Source organism: Rhipicephalus microplus, chromosome X (assembly GCF_043290135.1).
Source record: "Rhipicephalus microplus isolate Deutch F79 chromosome X, USDA_Rmic, whole genome shotgun sequence".
Classification (NCBI taxonomy): domain Eukaryota; kingdom Metazoa; phylum Arthropoda; class Arachnida; order Ixodida; family Ixodidae; genus Rhipicephalus; species Rhipicephalus microplus.
The window spans coordinates 86,026,299-86,046,535 of record NC_134710.1 but is presented as its reverse complement, the minus strand read 5'-3'; the positions used below and the strand labels follow the sequence as shown (position 1 = coordinate 86,046,535).

Sequence of the window (20,237 nt, the reverse complement as noted above, 5' to 3'; positions counted from 1 at the left end):
TCTGTGCCTCGATACGAACAAGGTGGTCTGTGGTGGATCTACTTTCTCGAAACCCGCACTGAAATGGGTCGAGCAAATTGTTTGTTTCAAGGATATGTACAAGTCGGCAGTTTATCATTTTTTCGAATACTTTGCACAAGCAACTTGTAAGTGCAATAGGCCTATAACTTGAAGCTAAAGAAGGGTCCTTGCCCTCTTTAAGAATGGGAATAATAATAGCCTCTTTCCAGGAGGTAGGGATAGTGCCAGAAAACCAGATAGCATTGTACAAACAAAGTAAGGTTTTTCGTGTTTCGGCTGGTAGGTTTTTTTTAACATTTCATACACCACATGGTCAGAACCTGGGGCAGAAGTACTGCAGGAATTTAGAGATGTTCGGAGCTCCGCTAGACTGAAAGCTTGGTTATATGCCTCGTATCTAGTGGATTTGTGTTCGAGTTTCTGTTTTTCTATTCTTGTTCTGTATTTTTGGAAAGTGTCAGTATAGTGGGACGAGCTGGATACCCGTTCAAAAAGTGCCCCGAGGAAGTTTGCCTGATCTTCCAAGGTATCACCTTGAGTGTTTACGAGTGGGAGTGAGTGTACTTTTCTTCCTGCTACCCTTCGAACCATGTTCCAGAGTTTGGCCTCTTGTGTATATGAATTTATCTCTGATAAAAACTTGTGCCAACTTTCTCTTCTGGCCTGCCGACGCGTTCTCCTTCCTTGAGACTTTATTTTCTTGAAGGTGTCAAGATTTTCGGCTGTTGGTGAGTTACGAAGCGATCTCCATGCCCTGTTCTGTTCCTTTCGCGCATTACGACACTCTGTGTTCCACCATGGGACGTGTTGTTTGCCGGGCATTCCAGATGTTTGCAGTATGCACCTGGCTGCTGCGTCAGTTAGAAAAGCTGTGAAGTACTGCACAGCTTCATCTATGTTTAACCTACATATGTCTGTCCAACTCAAACGTGTAGTGTTGAGGAACTGTTCCCAGTCTGCTTTGTTTATCAGCCATTTGGGAACATGTAGAGGACATTCATATGTTGTTTGTGAACTCAACACTACAGGAAAATGGTCACTTCCATATGGATTGTTTATGATTTTCCATTTCAGTAGGGGTAGAAGTGAAGGTGATACGATGCTGAGGTCTATAGACGAGTAAGTTTTGTTGGCAACGTTATAGTAGGTTGGCTCTTTCCTATTCAACAAACAGACACCGGAAGAGAAGAGAAATTGTTCAATGAGACGACCTTGTGCATCACAGCGAGAATTGCCCCACAGTCCACTATGTGCATTTAGGTCCTCAAGAAGCAAATAAGGTTCAGGCAGTTCGTCTATTAAGGACTGAAATTCACGTCTATCAAGACGTTGGTGGGGAGGTACATACAAAGAGCAGATGGTGACGAGTTTGTTTAAAAGTACCGCTCGAACAGCCACCGCCTCAAGGGATGTCTGGAGTGGTAAATGTGTACACGCTACTCCTTGGTTAATAATAATGGCTACGCCACCGGATGACGCCACAGCATCATCTCGGTCCTTTCGGTATATGACGTAAGCACGTAAAAAATTTGTATTGGAGGATTTCAGATGTGTTTCCTGTACACACAGCACTTGAGGTGAGTGTTTGTATAAAAGCTCTTGGACGTCGTCGAGGTTTTTAAGCAGGCCTCTGACGTTCCAATGTATAATTTGTGTTTCCAGATTGGAAGTAAAGTAGTGCTGTGTGTACGTTAAGGGAGTGACTTGTTTAAGCTGAAAGGTCGAGCTCAAGTAGCAGGGCTATTATCAGGCCCTGTTATGAGCTTTTTAGTTTTCTTGGCGCGCTCCAGAGAGCCGCGCCGCTCTTTTGGCACCAGGGGTGCCGCCGTATCCATTGCCTCCTCGGAGGCACTGGATGCCCGCTCATGCGAGCTGGTTTTTCGAAGCTTGGGCCTCGCCTGGCGAGGTGAGGCCTTGAGACCCGAGGACCCTGGAGTCCCTGGTCTCTGTTCAATAGTAGGCGGAGTAGACTCAACTACCGCTGCCTTAGGGGCAGGCGCCACAGCCAATGGCTCGCTCTGCGCAGGCCGAAGGAGTGGCGAGGGCTGGTGCGACACTGCCCCCTGGCGCGCCGCATCAGCATATGTGGGGCCATAAAATGGCGAGACTCTTTTTCTTGCTTCTTTAAATGTAATGTTTTCTTTTATCTTTAAAGTGATGATCTCTTTTTCTTTTTTCCAGAAAGAACAAGAACGTGAGTACGCGGCATGATTACCGCCACAGTTCACACAGTGTGCAGGTGCTTCGCAGTTGTCGGACGCATGGCCCACGACTCCACACAGAGCACAAGTTTTCTGGCCACGACAGCTTTGCGAGCCGTGGCCATATCTCTGACATTGGAAGCAACGGCGGAGGTTGGGAATATATGGCCTCACAGATGTCTTTGTATACCCAGTCTGAATGGTTTCCGGCAAATCGCTCGAAGCAAAGGTCAGTACTAAGTGTTTTGTTGGTATTTCCTTTTGATGTCTTCTTATCTTAATACGCTGTACGTTTGTCACGTTCTCGCTCTTCCATCCTTCAAGAAGTTCAGCTTCGGTCAGGTCAAGCAAATCTGCGTCCGATACGACCCCGCGAGATGAGTTCATGGACCTGTGTGGCGTAATACTGATGGGTGTGTCTCCAAACGTTGTGAGGGTGTTCAGTTTATCGAATTGGTCTTTGTCACGTATTTCAAGGACTAGATCTCCACTGGCCATTTTGGTAACCTTGTACCCGGCACCGAGAGTTTCGGTTAAGGACCTAGCCACTACGAAGGGGGATACTGTTCTGGCTTGCTTGTTAGTTTTTTCGCAGTGTATAACGTGGAAATGAGGAAAGGTTTGTCTTGGCCGGATGAAAAAATTGATATCTTCGGTGCGTACCCGCTTTGAGGAGGCACGATCACTAAGTAAAGGGAATGCTTTGTGCATGCTAATTGTATGTTATTCAGTAGCGTTGGCGGCCACCCACCACGGAGCCCAACGAGGGGACGCTGCAAGTTTACGGATGCTGAAACCTGCAGACGCCAGCCGTACAACGCCACTATAACCCAATGCGCCTAGACCAAGGTAGGCTATTTGCACAGGGTTAACCCTAGCCGCCAGGAAGTTTGGAAGTAAGCGGAAGAGAGTAGAAGACAGGACAGATAAATAGTAAGAGATAAAGACGAAGATGTAGGGAGAGAGAGATAGGAAAAGGCGACTGCCGATTTCCCCTGGGTGGGTGAGCCCAGGGGTGCCGTCTACGTGAAGCCGGGACCAAAGGGGTGTGTTGCCTCTGCCGGGGGGCCTTAAAGGTCCAATCACCCAGCGTCAGCTCAACCCCCAGGATCCCCTTTTCCCCGGACACGGCAAAGCCACGCACGGCTAGGCGTGGGAGGGAGTCAAAACTACCCCGTTAGCTCGGGTCCGTGGTGTCGCTACACACCAAACGCCTACTTGCGCAGGCGCCCCTGCGGGGACAATGCCAATCAGTAGGCGAGGCTTCGAGATTACCAGAGACAAACACAGTGCAGCACACGGCCTGGAATTTACAAATAATTTTCAAGGTCAGCTATAGATCACTCCCTCTTTTCCTCTTTTCTCTACAAATGAAGCCATGTATTCAAACTACTGCACCATATACCCAAAGTCCACAGCCGTTGGTCGATTCAAGCACTGTTAGCTGCATAGTTATAGCCACCAAAGGATACTATCACATCCTCGTGCGTGCGCTAGCGATCACACTGAAAGTGATCCACGCATTTGAAGAAAAGAATGAAGTGAAAGTGCTGAAGGTTGTGGTGCACACTGACAAAGTGTCCCATTTGTTAACTTAATTCCTGACCCAACATGGTGCCTGTGTCGGGTCTTTTAACGCAAGAGTGTTAAACAGCTCGTTTTGCAAAAATTACAGAGTCGGCATTGGTGTCGGCGTCGGTGGGGCACCACTGGTCGTGAGCAATTCATCTAGTGTGGCCGAAAAATTGACAAAGATGCAAATAAAATAAATAATAAGAATTTCCAAATCCAAGTCAGGATCAAACCCAGGTCATTTGCATAGCAAGCAGATGTTCTACCACACAGCCATGCCTCTGCTTGGAAATAAAGTGAAAATAACTTCTGCTTAGAAATGCAGTGAAAATAACTCTCAGGCTTTACAAAAACGCACAACTTGTGTATGGGTTTCACGATACAACATGTAATATCACAGTAATACTGTACATTATAAGCATACACTGCCATGAAGTGTCAGAGCATGCAATCATCATAATGACATTGTGATTTAGAACCGGCAACTCATTACAAAAGGCACACACATTATTGCACATATTCCCTCAAGGTCCCGTAGTGGGTACATAGCAAGTTTGCAAACCTTTCCACGTCTAATTGCTCGTGGTTTAAAGGAGCCCTGCAACACTTTTTGAGCATGGTCAGAAAACACTGCAAATCGGTAGTAGAGGTTGCCGACAACACACGAGCCAAATATTATAGCGAAGCACACAGCCTAGAATTAACAATAAATTATGAAAGTAAGCTAAAAATTGATTTCTCTTCTCTGGACAAATCAAGGAATAAGCCCCAAAATCACTTGTAGTAAGCCTATCTATTAGCCATTGGCTGAATTGAACATGGCACGCTCGGTTGTTACAGAGGTCGCCGCGAGAGGCTGTCACTTGTCCACGCGTGCGTACGTGATCGCACTGAAAAAGTCGTGTATTCGAAGAAAAAAAAATAAAAGTGCTGAAGGTCACGAGGCACCACTGACGTTTTTTGCTTGCCCCTTCCATCCCTCCCTGCTTAGCTTCCAGCGCTTTCGTTGGGACGAGAGAAGAGAATGCGATTCCAGCTTGTGACAAATCTTTGTAACTCCGCTCGTACTGAACGGATTCTTAAAATTTTTGCAGCATTGAATTTGAAACGTAATAAGCTTTTCCAGTGAAATAATTAGAAGGTTACTCCAGAAAGTGTTTCAGGGCTCCTTCAAAGCATGCTACCCATTACACAAAATGCAGCCAGATGCGAAAGCTTTACCAACAGTCTGACCCAGGCCACTTTCAAATTACATTGTAGTAATGCCCAATTTAACCTTCTCGAGTAACATCTTACACTAAATATTTTGCGCTATGTGGTTGAAGTACACACAAGAGACAGGATATCGCTACCACATTCAACTCTTAAAGGTGAAGCATAAGGGCCCCCTAATTTTTTGCAAAGGAGTTCTAAGCACCAGCATGGCTCTGTGGTAGAATGGTTGAATCCTGGGTTCCAATCCTGCTCAATCCTGAACATTTCTTTCTCACTGTGCATATCACTTCCAGACTGTGGCGGTGGTGGGGGGCAACCGCGCCACCAGAACTGGCTGTTTCTGTGATCCCATAGCAGCTTTCATTGTAAAATATAGTGGCTATCATGAATTACAATTATGATAAAACAATAAACATATCTTTTTTGTGCATGTGGTGAAGCAAACCCACACATGCCACAGTGAATGAGGGCATAAGGCACCAAAAAAACGAAATGTCTGACCTCATGAAAAGCCCAGTTTCAAACAGTGTAATATATAAAGTAGCTGTTTTTGACACACGATACATTGTCCCTGATCACAAGCTTCAACATAAAGTAGTGCCCGCAGTGACCACCATTGAAAATAGCAGGAGAATAAAACGTAAAGATTTGTAATAAATATCTAGTCTGAAACACCGTTTCAACATTCCTGAAGTCAAGATTTCATCAAGTACCTCCCACATCGTGCACACAACACTTTATGCTTTCAGATGCAAATCAATAAAGATTCTGATCCCACTTGCTGCATACCAAGAGAGGTTATTTGTTACAAATACCTAAACAGCCATATGTCTAAAAACATCTGTTGAAAATCTCAAGCAGAAAATACTCTACAAAATGCTAAACATAGTTTGCTATTTCTAATCAATTTTTTCTACCTCCTACAAACATGCTACTTCTTTCACATAGCCCAAGATTACGATCATTCCAAGGCTCTCAAGTTATTTCACATACAGATATAGCAAAGAGCCAAAATAAGATCACTATTCACTTGAAGGGGAGCTGCTACTCAAAAAACGCAAGTTTCTTTTTAAATAACATTTTTCTGTTTTTACTTGCTTTCATGAATTCAGTTTCTCCACTTTCATGACAAAAACAATCAAGGTTGTAATTAAACTTGAAGTGGGTGCTCCCCAGGAAATCGTCACCTGGCTGCTTGCCACTACATTTAGCATGAGGATTTCACCGAAGCCACAAGCTCAAGATAGCCATAATTGTCAAGCCCTTATGACTGAACAAATCCTTTTAAAAAAGCATATCTTTGCCACATAGTTGAGCTTTCTACGCAGTTTTGGGCAACTTCTAGAGTTTGGACATGCTTTTTCTGGTACTTCTGATGGCCAGATCAAGATAAAATTTTTCACACATATTTTTTTAGCATGTGAATAGTGCAAGTATCTCCTTCAAAACCTGATATCACTTACATAATTATAAACTTAAGGGGAGACGCGGGTTGAAAAGTCGCAGTTTTCCAGAAAATTATCACTTTTTTTTTCCCTGTTGTATTGGCATCCTTGGGCTATAATCTTTTACTTCTGAAAATATCAAGCTGAAATTCCCACGAGAAATGATCTAAAAATGCTTCGAAGTAGGGAGTGGTGTTGTGAGAAATGCGCGAAAGTCGGCAAAAATGGCATAGTTCGCGTTATCCTGTAGCAAAAACGACACGTTGGCTGCCATTTGCAATCGTGCACGCATGCTGCGAAGGTCTTCCCCTTCACAATCCACTAGTAGCCAGTCTCGTATCTTCACGAAGAATGAACCAAAAACAAGAAAAACTACGCACACATTACGCGTTTTGAATATCGCGGCAAGCAGCACAAGGCCGCCATTGGTCGGCGGTGCGCTCCGCCTCCTCCCCCTCCTATCCTTCCTCAGACGTCGAAATCGAGTTGTTCGGTGTTTCTCTGCAGTTTTGCATCACGGCAAGCCCTGAGAAGCGCAGTCTAGATAATTGAAAGTTCAGAACTCGCCCCTAGTATCGAGGAAAACAGCGTCGTACGCTTCCCAAAGCGACATCCCAAATGAAGAGCGGATTCTTCGAAAGAGAACGTAGATTGGTAGGTGCTGATACTACCAACACGTTGCTTTGCGAAATCGATTCGCTGACTGCCCTTGTGGCGGGTGCGCAATGCCCAATTTGCCCCGAATGGGAACTTAGCGTCTGAGGTAGCTGGAAAGTGCACAGGGCTTTCGGCATTCCTCGAACTGAGCTGTGAAAATACCCATTGCCCTGAATCAACACTTTCATTCACGCATGCGTCGAGACGTACTACTTCAGCCAGGAACCAAGGGACGAGCGCTCGTTTCGACAGCGGGAGCTCGCGTGGTAGCTTTGCTGTAAACGTTGAAGGCAGTTCTGGCAGCACGCGTTATAGGCGCAGGCCATGACCAACTTTCAAAATTCTGTGCGATTCTCGGTCTTCCGAGCATTCAGTGCAAGATGCTTTTCATTGTGCCCCAATTTGACGCAAAAAATTGTTTCCTAATAAATGCCAACTTTCCAAACTTTCAAACTTGTTTTTCTCATCTTCATTTTTTTTTTTTTGACAATTTGACATTTTCTGGGCAGCCTTTTGAACACTTATACTTATTGTATAATAACGAAACTTGGCACGCATATTCTTCAACACATGCAGAATGCAAATATCTACTGAAAATTGCAATGCCTACTAGAGTTAGTTGTGAAAATATTAGGTTATTGTTTCAAGAAAGATTGAAAATAATTAGTCATTCAATACTATTTCTTTATATATTTCTATGACATATCTAGACAGATATTTGCACTTTACAATCTACCAAGAGTCAAATAAGATCAGAGACAATGCTTTTACTGAAAGTTAAGTACATAAAAGAGTACCCGCAAAACATGTAACTTTTTGCTATTGTGCACGACGTAACTCAATAACTATAGCAGCTACACAAAAAATGATTGCATATTTGAAATCTTCATGAAAAACTATATTAACAATATTTTCATGTGTCTATGACTAGAAATTAAAACAAGTTTTTTCGAGGAGCGTTTCCCCTCAAGGTAAGCAATTCATATGGAGCTGAAAATTTTAAGAATTCTCACACTGCAATTGCATTAGAACGTTCTCTCACGAACAAGAAAAATTGTGATGTGAGCATTCTTAAAATTTCCTTGTTCATTAAAATGCCTTAACACACTTCCTTGTTTGTTACTTGCAGTCTACAGTTAACGTGGCATATAATGGCTCATAAATGAAAGTGGAGTGGCAGAAAAAGTGTGCCCAGAAAAGCTAATATATTTTACCAATTATCATGGCTCCAAATGAAAACTATGCAACTTACCATAAAACTGGTTATACATATTTGAAATCAGTGTAAAAACCTATAAAAACAATAAAAATTTTATTGCCCTAGGCTAAAGATTTAAGAAACTTTTTTACGAGTAGCACCTCTCTAACTACATAACTCTGAAACACCCAGCCACCATATCATACCAGGTGGTGATGGTGTGTTTTGGCACAAGAACAAAAAAGACCGAAGAGCACCATGCCAATGAGTGTTGATTTGCCTAACCTACAAAAGATCCTTGTTCTGTGCTGCATGCTCTCATAGTTCTCGAAAACCGACTGCATGCCACACTCAAGAAATCAAGAAGGGGAGTCGGTCGACAGTTTTTAACAACAATGTGACACCAACAAAAAATGCAACTGAGAAAAGTATAGGGGACACTATTTGAACTTTTCAACTGCAGCATAGTAATTATAATTAGGACAGTAAGAGAAACAAAAGTGCAAAGACAGTTTGACCCCAGTGGAAGCCAAAACGGCAGCTTCCACACTATGCACGCGGTTGTGCTACAGTGCCGCCTATCACCTCCCTCACTAAACCCTCGTCTACTTTATTAAGCATCTGTGCACACGTAACGCAAGAGTGTTAGCCAGGACCACTCATGGCCATGGTGGCAAAGACTGAACATTCTGCCTGTTAAATAATGACACAGTGCCTGTTCTTTAGGAACAGGTAGCTGTCCAATAAATCCTTGCATGCTATTTAAAGAACCATGTTTCGCAAGTTGTGACCCTCGCTATGGAGGAACAATGTCAACGCCCACCAGTGATAACTGCTTTTCACCTTCATTTTTCTTTATTTCATACTTACAACACTTCATGTGAAAGCTGTAAAGAATCCCCACAGTACCTTTCTTAGCTTCATAATCTGCTGGTTTCATACAATGATTGATACCTGGGGTTTAACATCCCAAAACCACCATATGATTATGAGAGACGCTGTAGTGGAGGGCTCCGGAAATTTCGACCACTTGGGGTTGGTCTTTAACATGCACCCAAATCTGAGCACACGGGCCTACAGCATTTTTGCCTCCATTCAAAATGCAGCCACCGCAGCCAGGATTCTATGCCACAACCTGCTGGTCAGCAGCCGAGTACCTTAGCCACTAGACCACCGCAGCAGGGCGGCTGGTTTCATACAATGCCAAGTACTAGTTTCACATACACGATGTCTTATTATAATTTTTTTTTGTACATATTAAAAAATATACTGCTAGGCCAATTTTGTGGCAACTTCTTTTCCAAGGCCCCTGTCCTTTCATGCCAACAGCTGCCAGAGTAACGGTTCACCCACATTATGAATGGGATCAGCCAGCCATTGCGGTGGATGATGAGAATGGCATTTGAGTAGAGCTCTGAGTGTCACCACAAAGCAGCAACCTTAGTGCCATTATAACACTAAGTTCACTTACTGATCGTTATTTTTTTTACAATGCATTGTAATTTTAATGGGTGCTGCATGAGTAGACTTGACTGCTCCATTATCACATACTGAGGCATGTGCATAATAGCATGCTGCTGTGACAAAGTGATTTCTGTCAAAACTTACCACAATATACTCATCCACTCCAGCTGTAAGGTTCTTCACAAGTTTGGTGAGTGAGTGAGCATGCGATGGTGTATTGTGACGTGAGCATTTAGTTGGCAATGCCGCCACTATGGCTAGATTCAAGTATAAAAAGCAGTTGTCCGTGGGTGATGGGCGTAGGGAGCCTACGGCCGCTTGAAACATCTGGAACAAGTGGAAACAAACAAGTATTATTTTTAGATAAGTACTTTACATGCCTCTTGGCCTAACATAAAAAATGAAAGACAAAAGATAACAGAATACAGTGGTTAAAACACAGCTGCTATAGTTTTACCCTGGTATACTTCTGGGCAAGCCCAGCTAGCGGCAGTTTTGAATGTGAAACTGTTTCCTAGTAGCAGCATGTCACAGATAAATTTGAATGATACCTTCTACACCCCATAAGCTAAGCAGATTCATTAACTTCATGCATAGAACAATGCTTAGTCTGTCCTACACTATTAAATATTACTGCTTGCAGCAAAAATGTTAGATGCCAGCAGGGCAAGTCCAAGAAAAACTGAACACTAAGTTGTGTCAAAATGAACTCTATGATGTCCCATTCGATAGAATTTATCTGTAATATTCGTTGAAACTAATAATCCAGTAGCTCATGACTCCATTTTAGGCATTGGTTAATAAAGTCAGTATTCAATCTTCCGATGCTGAATGCTGCCCTATAAATGAGCAGAACCAGCTGTCTAATATCATGCATTGCATATTTATCAGACAACACCCGTTCATGCATGTGCATCAGGCTAATGCAAAGGTATACTATTGTGTCCCACGTAGAAATACAAACTCATGTTCTTGAATGTAAAGGCATGCTCAAAGACACCTTTTTGGCAGTGCTGCAGACTATACAAGACTGGATGCATTAAGCTAGGGTATGCAATAAAACTGCCACACACCATGTCAATAAGAACACCATCTTTTGCAGGACATGTGGCAGTGGGTTGATGGGGCATATAGGTGAAACACACACACATAGAGTGATCATATACTTATATTAAAGTAATTGCCTATCAAGTATCCAACACAACTGCAGCTGTGAGGTAATGGTGACAAGAAAGAGTATAACAATTTCAATGCCAACCAAAGCAATGACAGTGTGTCACATTGCAAATTCTATGACAAAACATGTGGCTATAAAACATCATCACCACCCTGTACTGTGTATGCAGTGGTACGAAGGCCTCTCCCAATGACCTCGTGCCCACCCTGGACTATGTCAGCAAACTATTTTATGCTTTCAAACTTTAGTTGCTCCAAATAACCCTACGACATCCTTAGCTATGCTTCCTATCTCATGGTATCGATTTTGACACTAACAGATTATCCGTTATGTGTTCTCGCTATGTTACCTACCCAGGCGAATTTCTTTTCCTCTTAATATCTCCCAGGATATCAGCTACCCATTTGTTTTCTGATCCCCTCTGTTGACTTCCTTTCTTTTTTTTTTTTTTTAATATCCGAGTTTTTAGGTCCCACAACCGCGAGATTGTTATGAAAGACGCCGTAGTGGAGAGCTCCAAAACCACACAGTACATGAGCCTCTTCTATTTCGCCTCCATCGAAATGCGACCGCCACTGCAGGGATTGAACCCGTGACCCTCCTGTCAGCAGCCAAGCAGCACCATAGCCACTGTTCCAATGAGGTGCACTCCGTTGACTTTCTATCTTTAAAGTTATGCATATTATTTTTATTTCATCTCATGAACAATGACTGTTAGCTTTTGTTTTTCAAGTTTCTTTGTTATTCTTTGGGTTTCTGTACCATATGTTAGAATGTGTTTGCATGACAGTGGTAAGTTACTGGTCATAAGCTAACAATGTCTACTATAGGCGCACCAACTTATCCTTATTCTTTTCCGGACTTCCTTTATATAAGTAGACTCTCCTGTTAATGTTTGGCCAACAGAGACATACTCTTATTGATCTAAAGTGTGGCTGTCTATCACAAACTCTCGCTTTGGACCACCTAGCATCATGTCTTCTCAATATCCATCTTTAGCCCTACTTTGATGCATTCTTGGTTTAATTCTAAATGAACTTTTGAAATACAGTTAAACTCATTTATAAGAGGCATGCTCTGGACAGCCGTTCTTGTCTTTTATATGAGATGTCTCTTATAAACAGGGTACCTCGTATGTATTTTCTTATCAACTTTTATTGTACTGCAGGCACACTGGTGTCTCTTATATAGCCATCTGTCTCTTAAATCAGTTTCTCTTATAAAGGTGTTCGACTGTATGCCACTATTACGGCTGAAGAGTACAATACTGCCGGCAAACCGTAAACTTTGAAGATATTCTCCGTTATTGCTTATTCTATTTCTTCCAAGTCTAATAATTTAAATACACTTCTAGACAAGCAGTGAACAACAATGTAGAGACTGTCTCCTGGACAAACCCCTTTCCCAATGAGGATATTTCTGATTTTCTTAAAAGGGAGCACCGAAGTTGTGGAATCTCTGTATACATCAACCTATAATTATTAATTACCTATGTTTGAGTGCTCTTTGTCAATGCATGCCTCTAGAGGCACTGGTATCTCTACCTACTTAAATGTCATTTTGTAAGTATGATTGATATATAAAAGGGTTTTTGCATTTTCTCAATTTTATTAAATGCATAAATGTTATCCATGATAAAGTACCTTTTCCTGAAACCAACTTGTTCTATCGTCTGATTGAGTGTGGCTCTCATCCTATTCAAAGTTATTTTTGTGAATATTTTGTACAATAGTGAAAGAAGACTGATTGGTCTGTAGCTCTCTATGTCAAGTCTCAGGCAGCTCATAAATGCTGCATCACTGATGACATACAAAGAGCTACATTACTGCTGATATTAGATAATACAAATTGTAATTGTACAAGTTGCAGGTGAACAAGAATCTAGAATAATAATAATAATAATAATAATAATAATAATAATAATAATAATAATAATAATAATAATAATAATAATAATAACAACAACAACATCTGGTGTTTTACATCCTAAAACCATGATATAATTATGAGATATACTGTAGTGGAGATATACTGTAGTGGAGGAATTTCGACCATCTGGAGTTCTTAAACATGCACTGACATCGCACAGCACACAGGCCTCAACCATTTCGCCTCCACTAAAATGCTACCGCCCCAGCCGGGATCAAACACTACCTTCGGGTCGGTAGCAGAGCACCGTAGCCACTGATCCACTAAAGCACACAAGAGCCTCGAAGAAGAGCCTAGTTTAAATTGTGGGGATGTAAAGCATTCTTCACAAAAAATGTTAATGTTTTGAATACACATGGAAGCCACAAATAGAACTTTTAAGGCTGGTTAGCTACAAGCAGCTGTTGGGACCATAGTGTAGAGGTGTTGTAGAAAAAAAGACTGCAAACCATTTTTTTTATCTCTTGTCCACATGACCTCAGTGCTATTGTCCCAATGATTACAACTGGAAAAGTTATATAAAGCTCATGAAAATAGCTGTTCTGATACAAAAAGTGAACAGAGTATGTATCACCACTCGCAACAAGTGACGCGTGACCTAGAATACAAGGCTTTTTGGCTTGACCTACAAGATGGAGACAGTGTCAGAGGTCACTGTGTTTGTTCACTGAAGCTGAGAAATCTTGCAGAAGTGCTGGGACTTACGCGATAGCCCCTATAGCCACCAGGTGCATGTGTTATCTACTTTGGCGCTGTTTAGAGGTTACATTTACGTATCTAACAACCCTGTGGTTTCACCAAGATTGCTCCAGCAGTTTTACAGATGAGACAGAGCGAAGTCACAATTCTGCAGAGACCAGCTGAACCCTACGTAATGTGTATGGCATGCCGAGTCATCTCCTAGCCACTACTCCTTTGTATGTGCACATACATGTGTACTCTCTAAAAAGTAGAGCTGTGTGCATATAGAAGGTTTATACGCAAAGCAAATTCAAAATATTGATGTGTAAGTGTGAATCTAATTGAATATTTCTATAATATTTTTTGAAAACTTTGAACTGAAATTGCAGAAAATGAAGTGGGAGAGAATTCCTAAGCATATTCTTATGAGATAGCAACATAAAAATGTTTCTTTTGGCTAGGTTGATGAAGCACTGATAGGATGGTGTTCACAGTAGTCTAATCAAAAATGAGACAATGCAAAGGCCACATTGTATTTATGTACAGAGTGGTCCACTGTTAAAAACAACACCGAAGCGCATGTCGTCCCCATAGATAGATAGATATGTGGGGTTTAACGTCCCAAAACCACCATATGATTATGAGAGACGCCGTAGTAGAGGGCTCCGAAAATTTCAACCACCTGGGGATCTTTACCGTGCACTCAAATCTGAGCACACGGGCCTACAACATTTCCGCCTCCATCGGAAATGCAGCCGCCGCAGCCAGGATTCGATCCCGCGGCCTGCAGGTCAGCAGCCGAGTACCTTAGCCACTAGATCACCGCGGCGGGGCATGTTGTCCCCGTGACGGCACTGCCGGCCCGCTCCGGAAACTAGTTTCCACAGGAGCAGTGAGTGCTGCGAGTGGCGCTCATTTGTCATCTGCTATAGTTGCAACCGCGCTCCGGATCACCGCAAAGTGCTGCCGAAATCGCAAAATCTTAAAAATAGTCGCTTTCTTTCGAGCTAGAAGGAAAATGATGAGAATGATCTACAATCAGATAAATGTCTCCGGACACATTAGCTGTGTTGCCATTTTTCGATCGTCTTCTTGTTAAATAAAGGATTGCCTTCTTCGAGAAAGCCTTCTGGTGGCGACAGTTAAGGGCGCTTAAAATTATTTATACACCTTACCCACCTCAGCAACTCTAATCTGCATTGCTACACGTGAAGTATGGGCTCCACAGAAAAAAATTATATAGATATGTTAGAAAAAGTCGTTCGTTAAGAAAATGATTCGCCACCAAAAATATCAATGAGGTAGTAGTTTAAATAACCTAACTTCCTTTCGGTTTCGCCACAGCTTTCCATACAAGCGTGGCCATGCAGCCAGTGGACAAATTTCAGAGCGTGGGGACGGCTGGCTTCGCGATGAGCTGAAGCGTGGCCGCAACTGTAGCAAAGACAAAAGAGCGCCACCCACAGTGCTCACTGCTCCTGCGCAGAACTAGTTGCCGCAGCCGGCCGACGGTGGCGCCGAGCAAAGTGGACCCCTCTGTACATGATTTGGTGCCACCAAAGCATTGCGGACAACACTTTACACGAGAAAAGCAAGGACAATAATTTCTCAGGCTCTCCTCTTTCAACTTCTACGGAAGCCCAACTGACGTGGTGGACAAGGATGTGCTCGCTTTGAGTCCAGAGTTCCAAATTTGCCTCGTAGGCATCAGTATATAAGAGCATCAGAAATTTTGAATCGTAAAGATTTTTGGCAACCAATTATTCAGACTTCCGGCGGAAAGTTTCGAATCCCGAACAAAATTATTTGAGCCGCCCCTACTGCCACATCTATCATCCCCATGTTGGAACCAGCGCTTTCTTGAGTCAATATATTTGCAACCATAGCAGAGCCTGGACAGAAGCTTTGCCATAATACGAGACCTTGATGGAGTGAAGCTCAATAAAAATCTGAATTGCACTGCCAATCGGACATTGGCTGTATTTGTCTTAGGAAAGTACGAATACAGTGAAATGCCGCTGCAACACAATTTACAAGACACGCAAAAAAAAATCGTCATGAAATTTTGTTGTAGCAAAATTTCATGACAACGAATAAACCTTATCATGAAATTCGGTAAGATCTGATGATTATGACTTATCCTCTGGTCGCACCAAACGCCTGCATTGAACTCTAACTCAGAGGTACCTGGTCGCACACTGAGTGAACTTATTTTTTCACGAATAACATGTACAAAATATATACAAAGTTTGGAGCTAAACTCGGGGTGCGAGTTATACAAGAATCTTAGTGCACAAATAAAGCAATGAAGCCCACCTTGCAATAAATCACGGATACTTTTTTTTTCCTAATGCAGCTTGCAGTAGGAGGTGCAGTTTAAATGCAGGGGTGGATTATACAGGAGAAATCAGGTTACTCAGACAACCGTTGGTACAAGACCGAATGCAAAGCACCGCAAACGAACGTGCCAAAGCTTCGCTAGTGGCCAATATTGAAAACTAAGCATCGAAGCTCCGCACTACCATAGCCATAAACAAATACAGGAGCGCCGTAAGGCACCATGCTATTTTACAGCTTTATTGCCTAAATTCTTCAGCTGTGCAAGCTGCCTATCCTTGAAGCATATTTCGTTATTGATGAATGGGTTGATCCCAACCGCGGTATTCCGCACAGCGGTTGCGGCAAGCAGCATTTGTTTGAGAGTGTGCATTAGATGCGTGCGTACTTTCGCGGTCACTTATGATCGAGACGAATGTGGTGCACGATTGGGTCGCTCCAATGCTCCAACACAGTACTAAAGCTTGTTCTTGATCCCCTATTAACTGTGGCACATACCCACTTTAGGCATGATTCTTTATCGTCATCAGCCACTGCACAAAATTTGCACAAAATTCTTTGCAAGTGTATAACGGATACCACACTTCTCCAAAGAATGACGAAGAATAGCATAGCGAGTGCTGGCCTGCTACACAAGTATTATTATTTATGGCGTAATGGGTACCTAGCAAGTGTGCTTCAGTTACCCAAAGAGCACTAAGAAAAGGCTCTGAAAGGCCGCTCTTCCAGCTTTCGCTGTGACTGTGCTGCGTGTTCCACGGAGGCCTGGCAGTTTTTTTGCATTTTATAACAGCAAATTCAGCAAACTTGAAGATACTGAGTATTATTTATCAGTCACCAAAACTCTCAAGCTGTTTTCAACCAATTTTCATCATGTGACCCTTCAAAATTCTACGTGATTGGTCGCTAAAATTACACCAATCATCTAATTATTGCAAAAAGTTAACATCAGGTTACCTACTTGCCTCATGAGTTTAAATGATGAAATTCCCCTTCGAAGCTGTGAAAATATAAACATCTCTTTCAAAAGACTGAAGATCTCGGCCTAAGAACGAGAGCTGGCTCTTTAGATATTAAATGACAGCATGTATTTTTTACACGAACAAAATAATTGGTAGCCCCCCCCCCTCCTTTTTTATTTGTACACTTACAGTGGCGCCCAATATGACTTGCAACACGAGAGCGCATGGCCTCACGAGCTCAAAGATAGCGTATGGCTTCTGCTACCCCTTATTTCCACTACTAAACAAGTTTTCTCACTTGGGTACAATCCCAAATAACATATTTAGTTATTTAAATAAAATCAAGTTGAAGCCATGCCTAACCTTTAAACCCGTGAGGCCATGCACTCCCATGTTGCATGTATATATTGAGCTCGCCTGTACATTATGTTGACTTCTGAATACCATACATGACATTGCTTGTCAAAAATTAAACATGGTGTTTTTTTATTTATTTTTTTTTTCTTGAGCATAAATTTAACTATCAGCATAAGTGCCACCTTCATCCCACAAAGAGCTGGTTTTCAATGGGTGGTAACCCTATTATTCATTTATAACAATTTTAGTTTAAGAGAAATTTCACCACAGCTGGTTTTGAATAATGGCATGAATAATGTGGATAACTTTTAGAGGAGACAGATACAAAAGCATACCTCCTCTCCAACGCGGGGCTCAAGCTTGCACTTGACATGGTCAAACGTGATTTTGGCAAGGTTTCTAGGTTGTCCAATAATGAGAACCGGGTGATGAAGCGGGTCGCTTGGAGTGAGGTGTCCACTGAACTTCAAAACGGTCTTGCACATACTGAAAATGCAGGACAGAGAGAGAATTGAGCAATAAGGAAAATGCACTACAAAGAGGTGACCACTTTTTTTAGCTAACTGGCGCTGGCCAGCTCCGCTGCTCCCTCAGACTTAATACTGCTAGTGCGAAGATGCCCTCCATATTATTCTTCTATGCTTGTGCAGTGCATCAATGCTATTGCAAGTACTTGAAGCTAACACTTTCCAGTGCATTATTCACTTGAGCAATCTCTTGTCCAGTGGGTAAACTGTACATACACTGCAGTTTACCGAGGAGGAGGACGAAAGAACTTTATTCAGAGTCCAGCGAGTAGATGGGGTGGGCGATTGGCCCCGCCTAGGTTACGGCCAGGAGTCCTTGAATCCTGGCAGCTTCCTCAGCCTGCTGGATGGCCCACATTTGGTCTTCGAGGACTGAGCTGAGCATTGTGGCTTCTCAGCGCGCGCGAAGGCTGTCAGCAAAGGCCGCATACTTTTTACGAGTACTAATCCCTCTACATTCCCATAACATATGCTCCAGAGTGGCTCTGGAGTCACAACGCTTGCAGCTTTTTTTCTCTGAGGAACCACACTCCATTAAAAGCAATTTCGGCAGTCAGTATATACACTAACTGCCAAAATTGCACAAAATAATTCAAAGGTCTGAAATCAATATTTCAATTACAGGTATGCTCTAGCTCAAGTTGCTCTCACTTCAGAATGATATGTCAGAATTCTGTCAGGTTTACACATGTCATATAGGCACTGTGCAGTGGAGTTTTCATAACACTGCGGGAACGAAACACACAGCCTAGTGATTAAAAAAATGCAACATTGAGTAAGGCCCGAGGAAGACGACAACGCGATGCATACGTCTTCCACTGAATGAGTGGGCAGACTGGCCTAGCAATAGGGGGGACGCATGCATGAATCTTATTTTCTTTGTGCCTCTAGCTGCCTGTGATAGTCCTGTGACCTTGACCAAGAGCTATGTAGCCCCCCTCTGTTATTGGACAGTGTGGAGCCTACTGCAAGCATAAATATGAGCAGGCTAGCACAGTTCAGTCCACAGTAATGTGAAGGCAGCAGTAATTGCTTCAGAAATCTTGTTTAAGTATAAGTCCAAACGAGCCACTATGAACAAACATATTAGGCTGAAAATCAGCTTCGCTTATGACATGGAAGCTAGCAGCTTGGTTATATCCACACCTTTCAAACTAATTGTTGCCTCCAATTTCTCTAAGCACTAGTGGCAAATGTGAGTTTGCGTCAAGAGCATTTGAAATGATCTCTGTTCGTATCGCGCATGGTTAGAGCTGTAAGAAAGAAAATTTCGGTCCTCATCAACAATATACCAGCACACACTGTACACCTGAAACGATAATTCAACGCTTTTGGGCCATTCTGACCACTCGAACACTGAAATAACTCTGAAAATTATGTCGAGAAATCAAACAAGGAGTGTCGCTGGAGTCACCATTTGAACAAGTCGTCCACTTGTCGAAACAAAGTTCTGTCTTAAATATCTCAGCAACTCGTGGTACACGAGGGCATAAGCTGTTTGCAATGCTGCAAAATGAGATGAACTACGTAGTACGCCGGCGGGAATGGCTGATGGCGCGTAAAAAGTACTAAAGCGTTAATGCAAGCGATAGGGCCGTCAGCAGTTTTTGCCAGGCTACTGAAGTGGCAGTGATGAATTGTTCAGCGAAACTAGCTCGCGGCTATTGACGGGTGAACTTAAATGGCGATATTCCGACAACACTCCATGCGAATAAAGACAAAGTTTTATATTACGTAAGGTCCCGGAGGTCGCATCCATTCCCCGCCGCTCTTTTCGCCCGGTACTCCATTAATCTCTTCTTCAAGCAGGGTCGCATGAGCTAAGAGAGCTTCGAGAACGTCCAGAAAATGAAGGTGCCACGTCTTTCGCGTTCGACAGCTCGAGATCTCTGCTCTCGAGATATGCACGAGCTGGCTGCAGTACATTCCAGGCACCACGCGCTCGAATCTTCTTCTTTTTTTGTAACAAAATAAAATTAGCACTACTACACATTTTCAATTCTGAGAGTATAATGCATAAATTCATCTTTTCACTCGCGTTTAGGAAAAGCCGAGGCCCACAAACACCACAATCTCACGAAAATGCAGGATGTCATACATAGAAGACGACGACAACAAGACACGCCCATTCAGTGTGTTCAATTACTGCATGCAAACACCTTCACTCGCATAGTTCACTCACTTCTCTCAGATGAACAGTACACTACACGACAGCGCTAACTTCGCATTCCCCAAAATATACGCCCGGGACACCAGTACACCACACCAAGCGCCACTAAGGCTGATCAAAAAGGATGGAAAAAAAATGAGAAAAAGCAACAAGCATCAAACACTGCCACTAGGACCTCAGAAACGAAAGCACTTACACTCTGCGAAAATTTTGCGATTTATTAACTTGAAACCATAAATCAAACTTAAAATAAAAACACAGAGGTAACAATAAAGGTGGTCTGTAATAGGGCAGTCTGGTGACTCTATTCTGTGGCATCAACAA

General features: G+C 42.7%; 1 protein-coding gene across 3 annotated transcripts in view; it reads right to left on the bottom strand.

Annotated features, from left to right (window-relative positions):
• The window catches only part of grsm (probable aminopeptidase NPEPL1 granny smith protein), a 60,815-nt gene extending 40,733 nt beyond the window's left edge, over positions 1-20,082 (bottom strand). Inside the window, exons 1-3 of one of the 3 annotated variants that reach the window (XM_037427367.2) lie at positions 19,926-20,082; positions 17,552-17,702; positions 9,918-10,100 (exon numbers count right to left, since the gene is read on the bottom strand). In XM_037427367.2, coding sequence (XP_037283264.2) covers positions 9,918-10,100; positions 17,552-17,701 — 333 coding nt within the window. In that variant the 5' untranslated portion in view covers position 17,702; positions 19,926-20,082. Of the gene's footprint in view, positions 1-9,917; positions 10,101-17,551; positions 17,703-19,477 lie in introns of all 3 variants that reach the window. The other 2 variants (XM_037427368.2, XM_037427366.2) reach the window with 2 other exon arrangements.
• Positions 20,083-20,237: the final 155 nt, after the last annotated feature.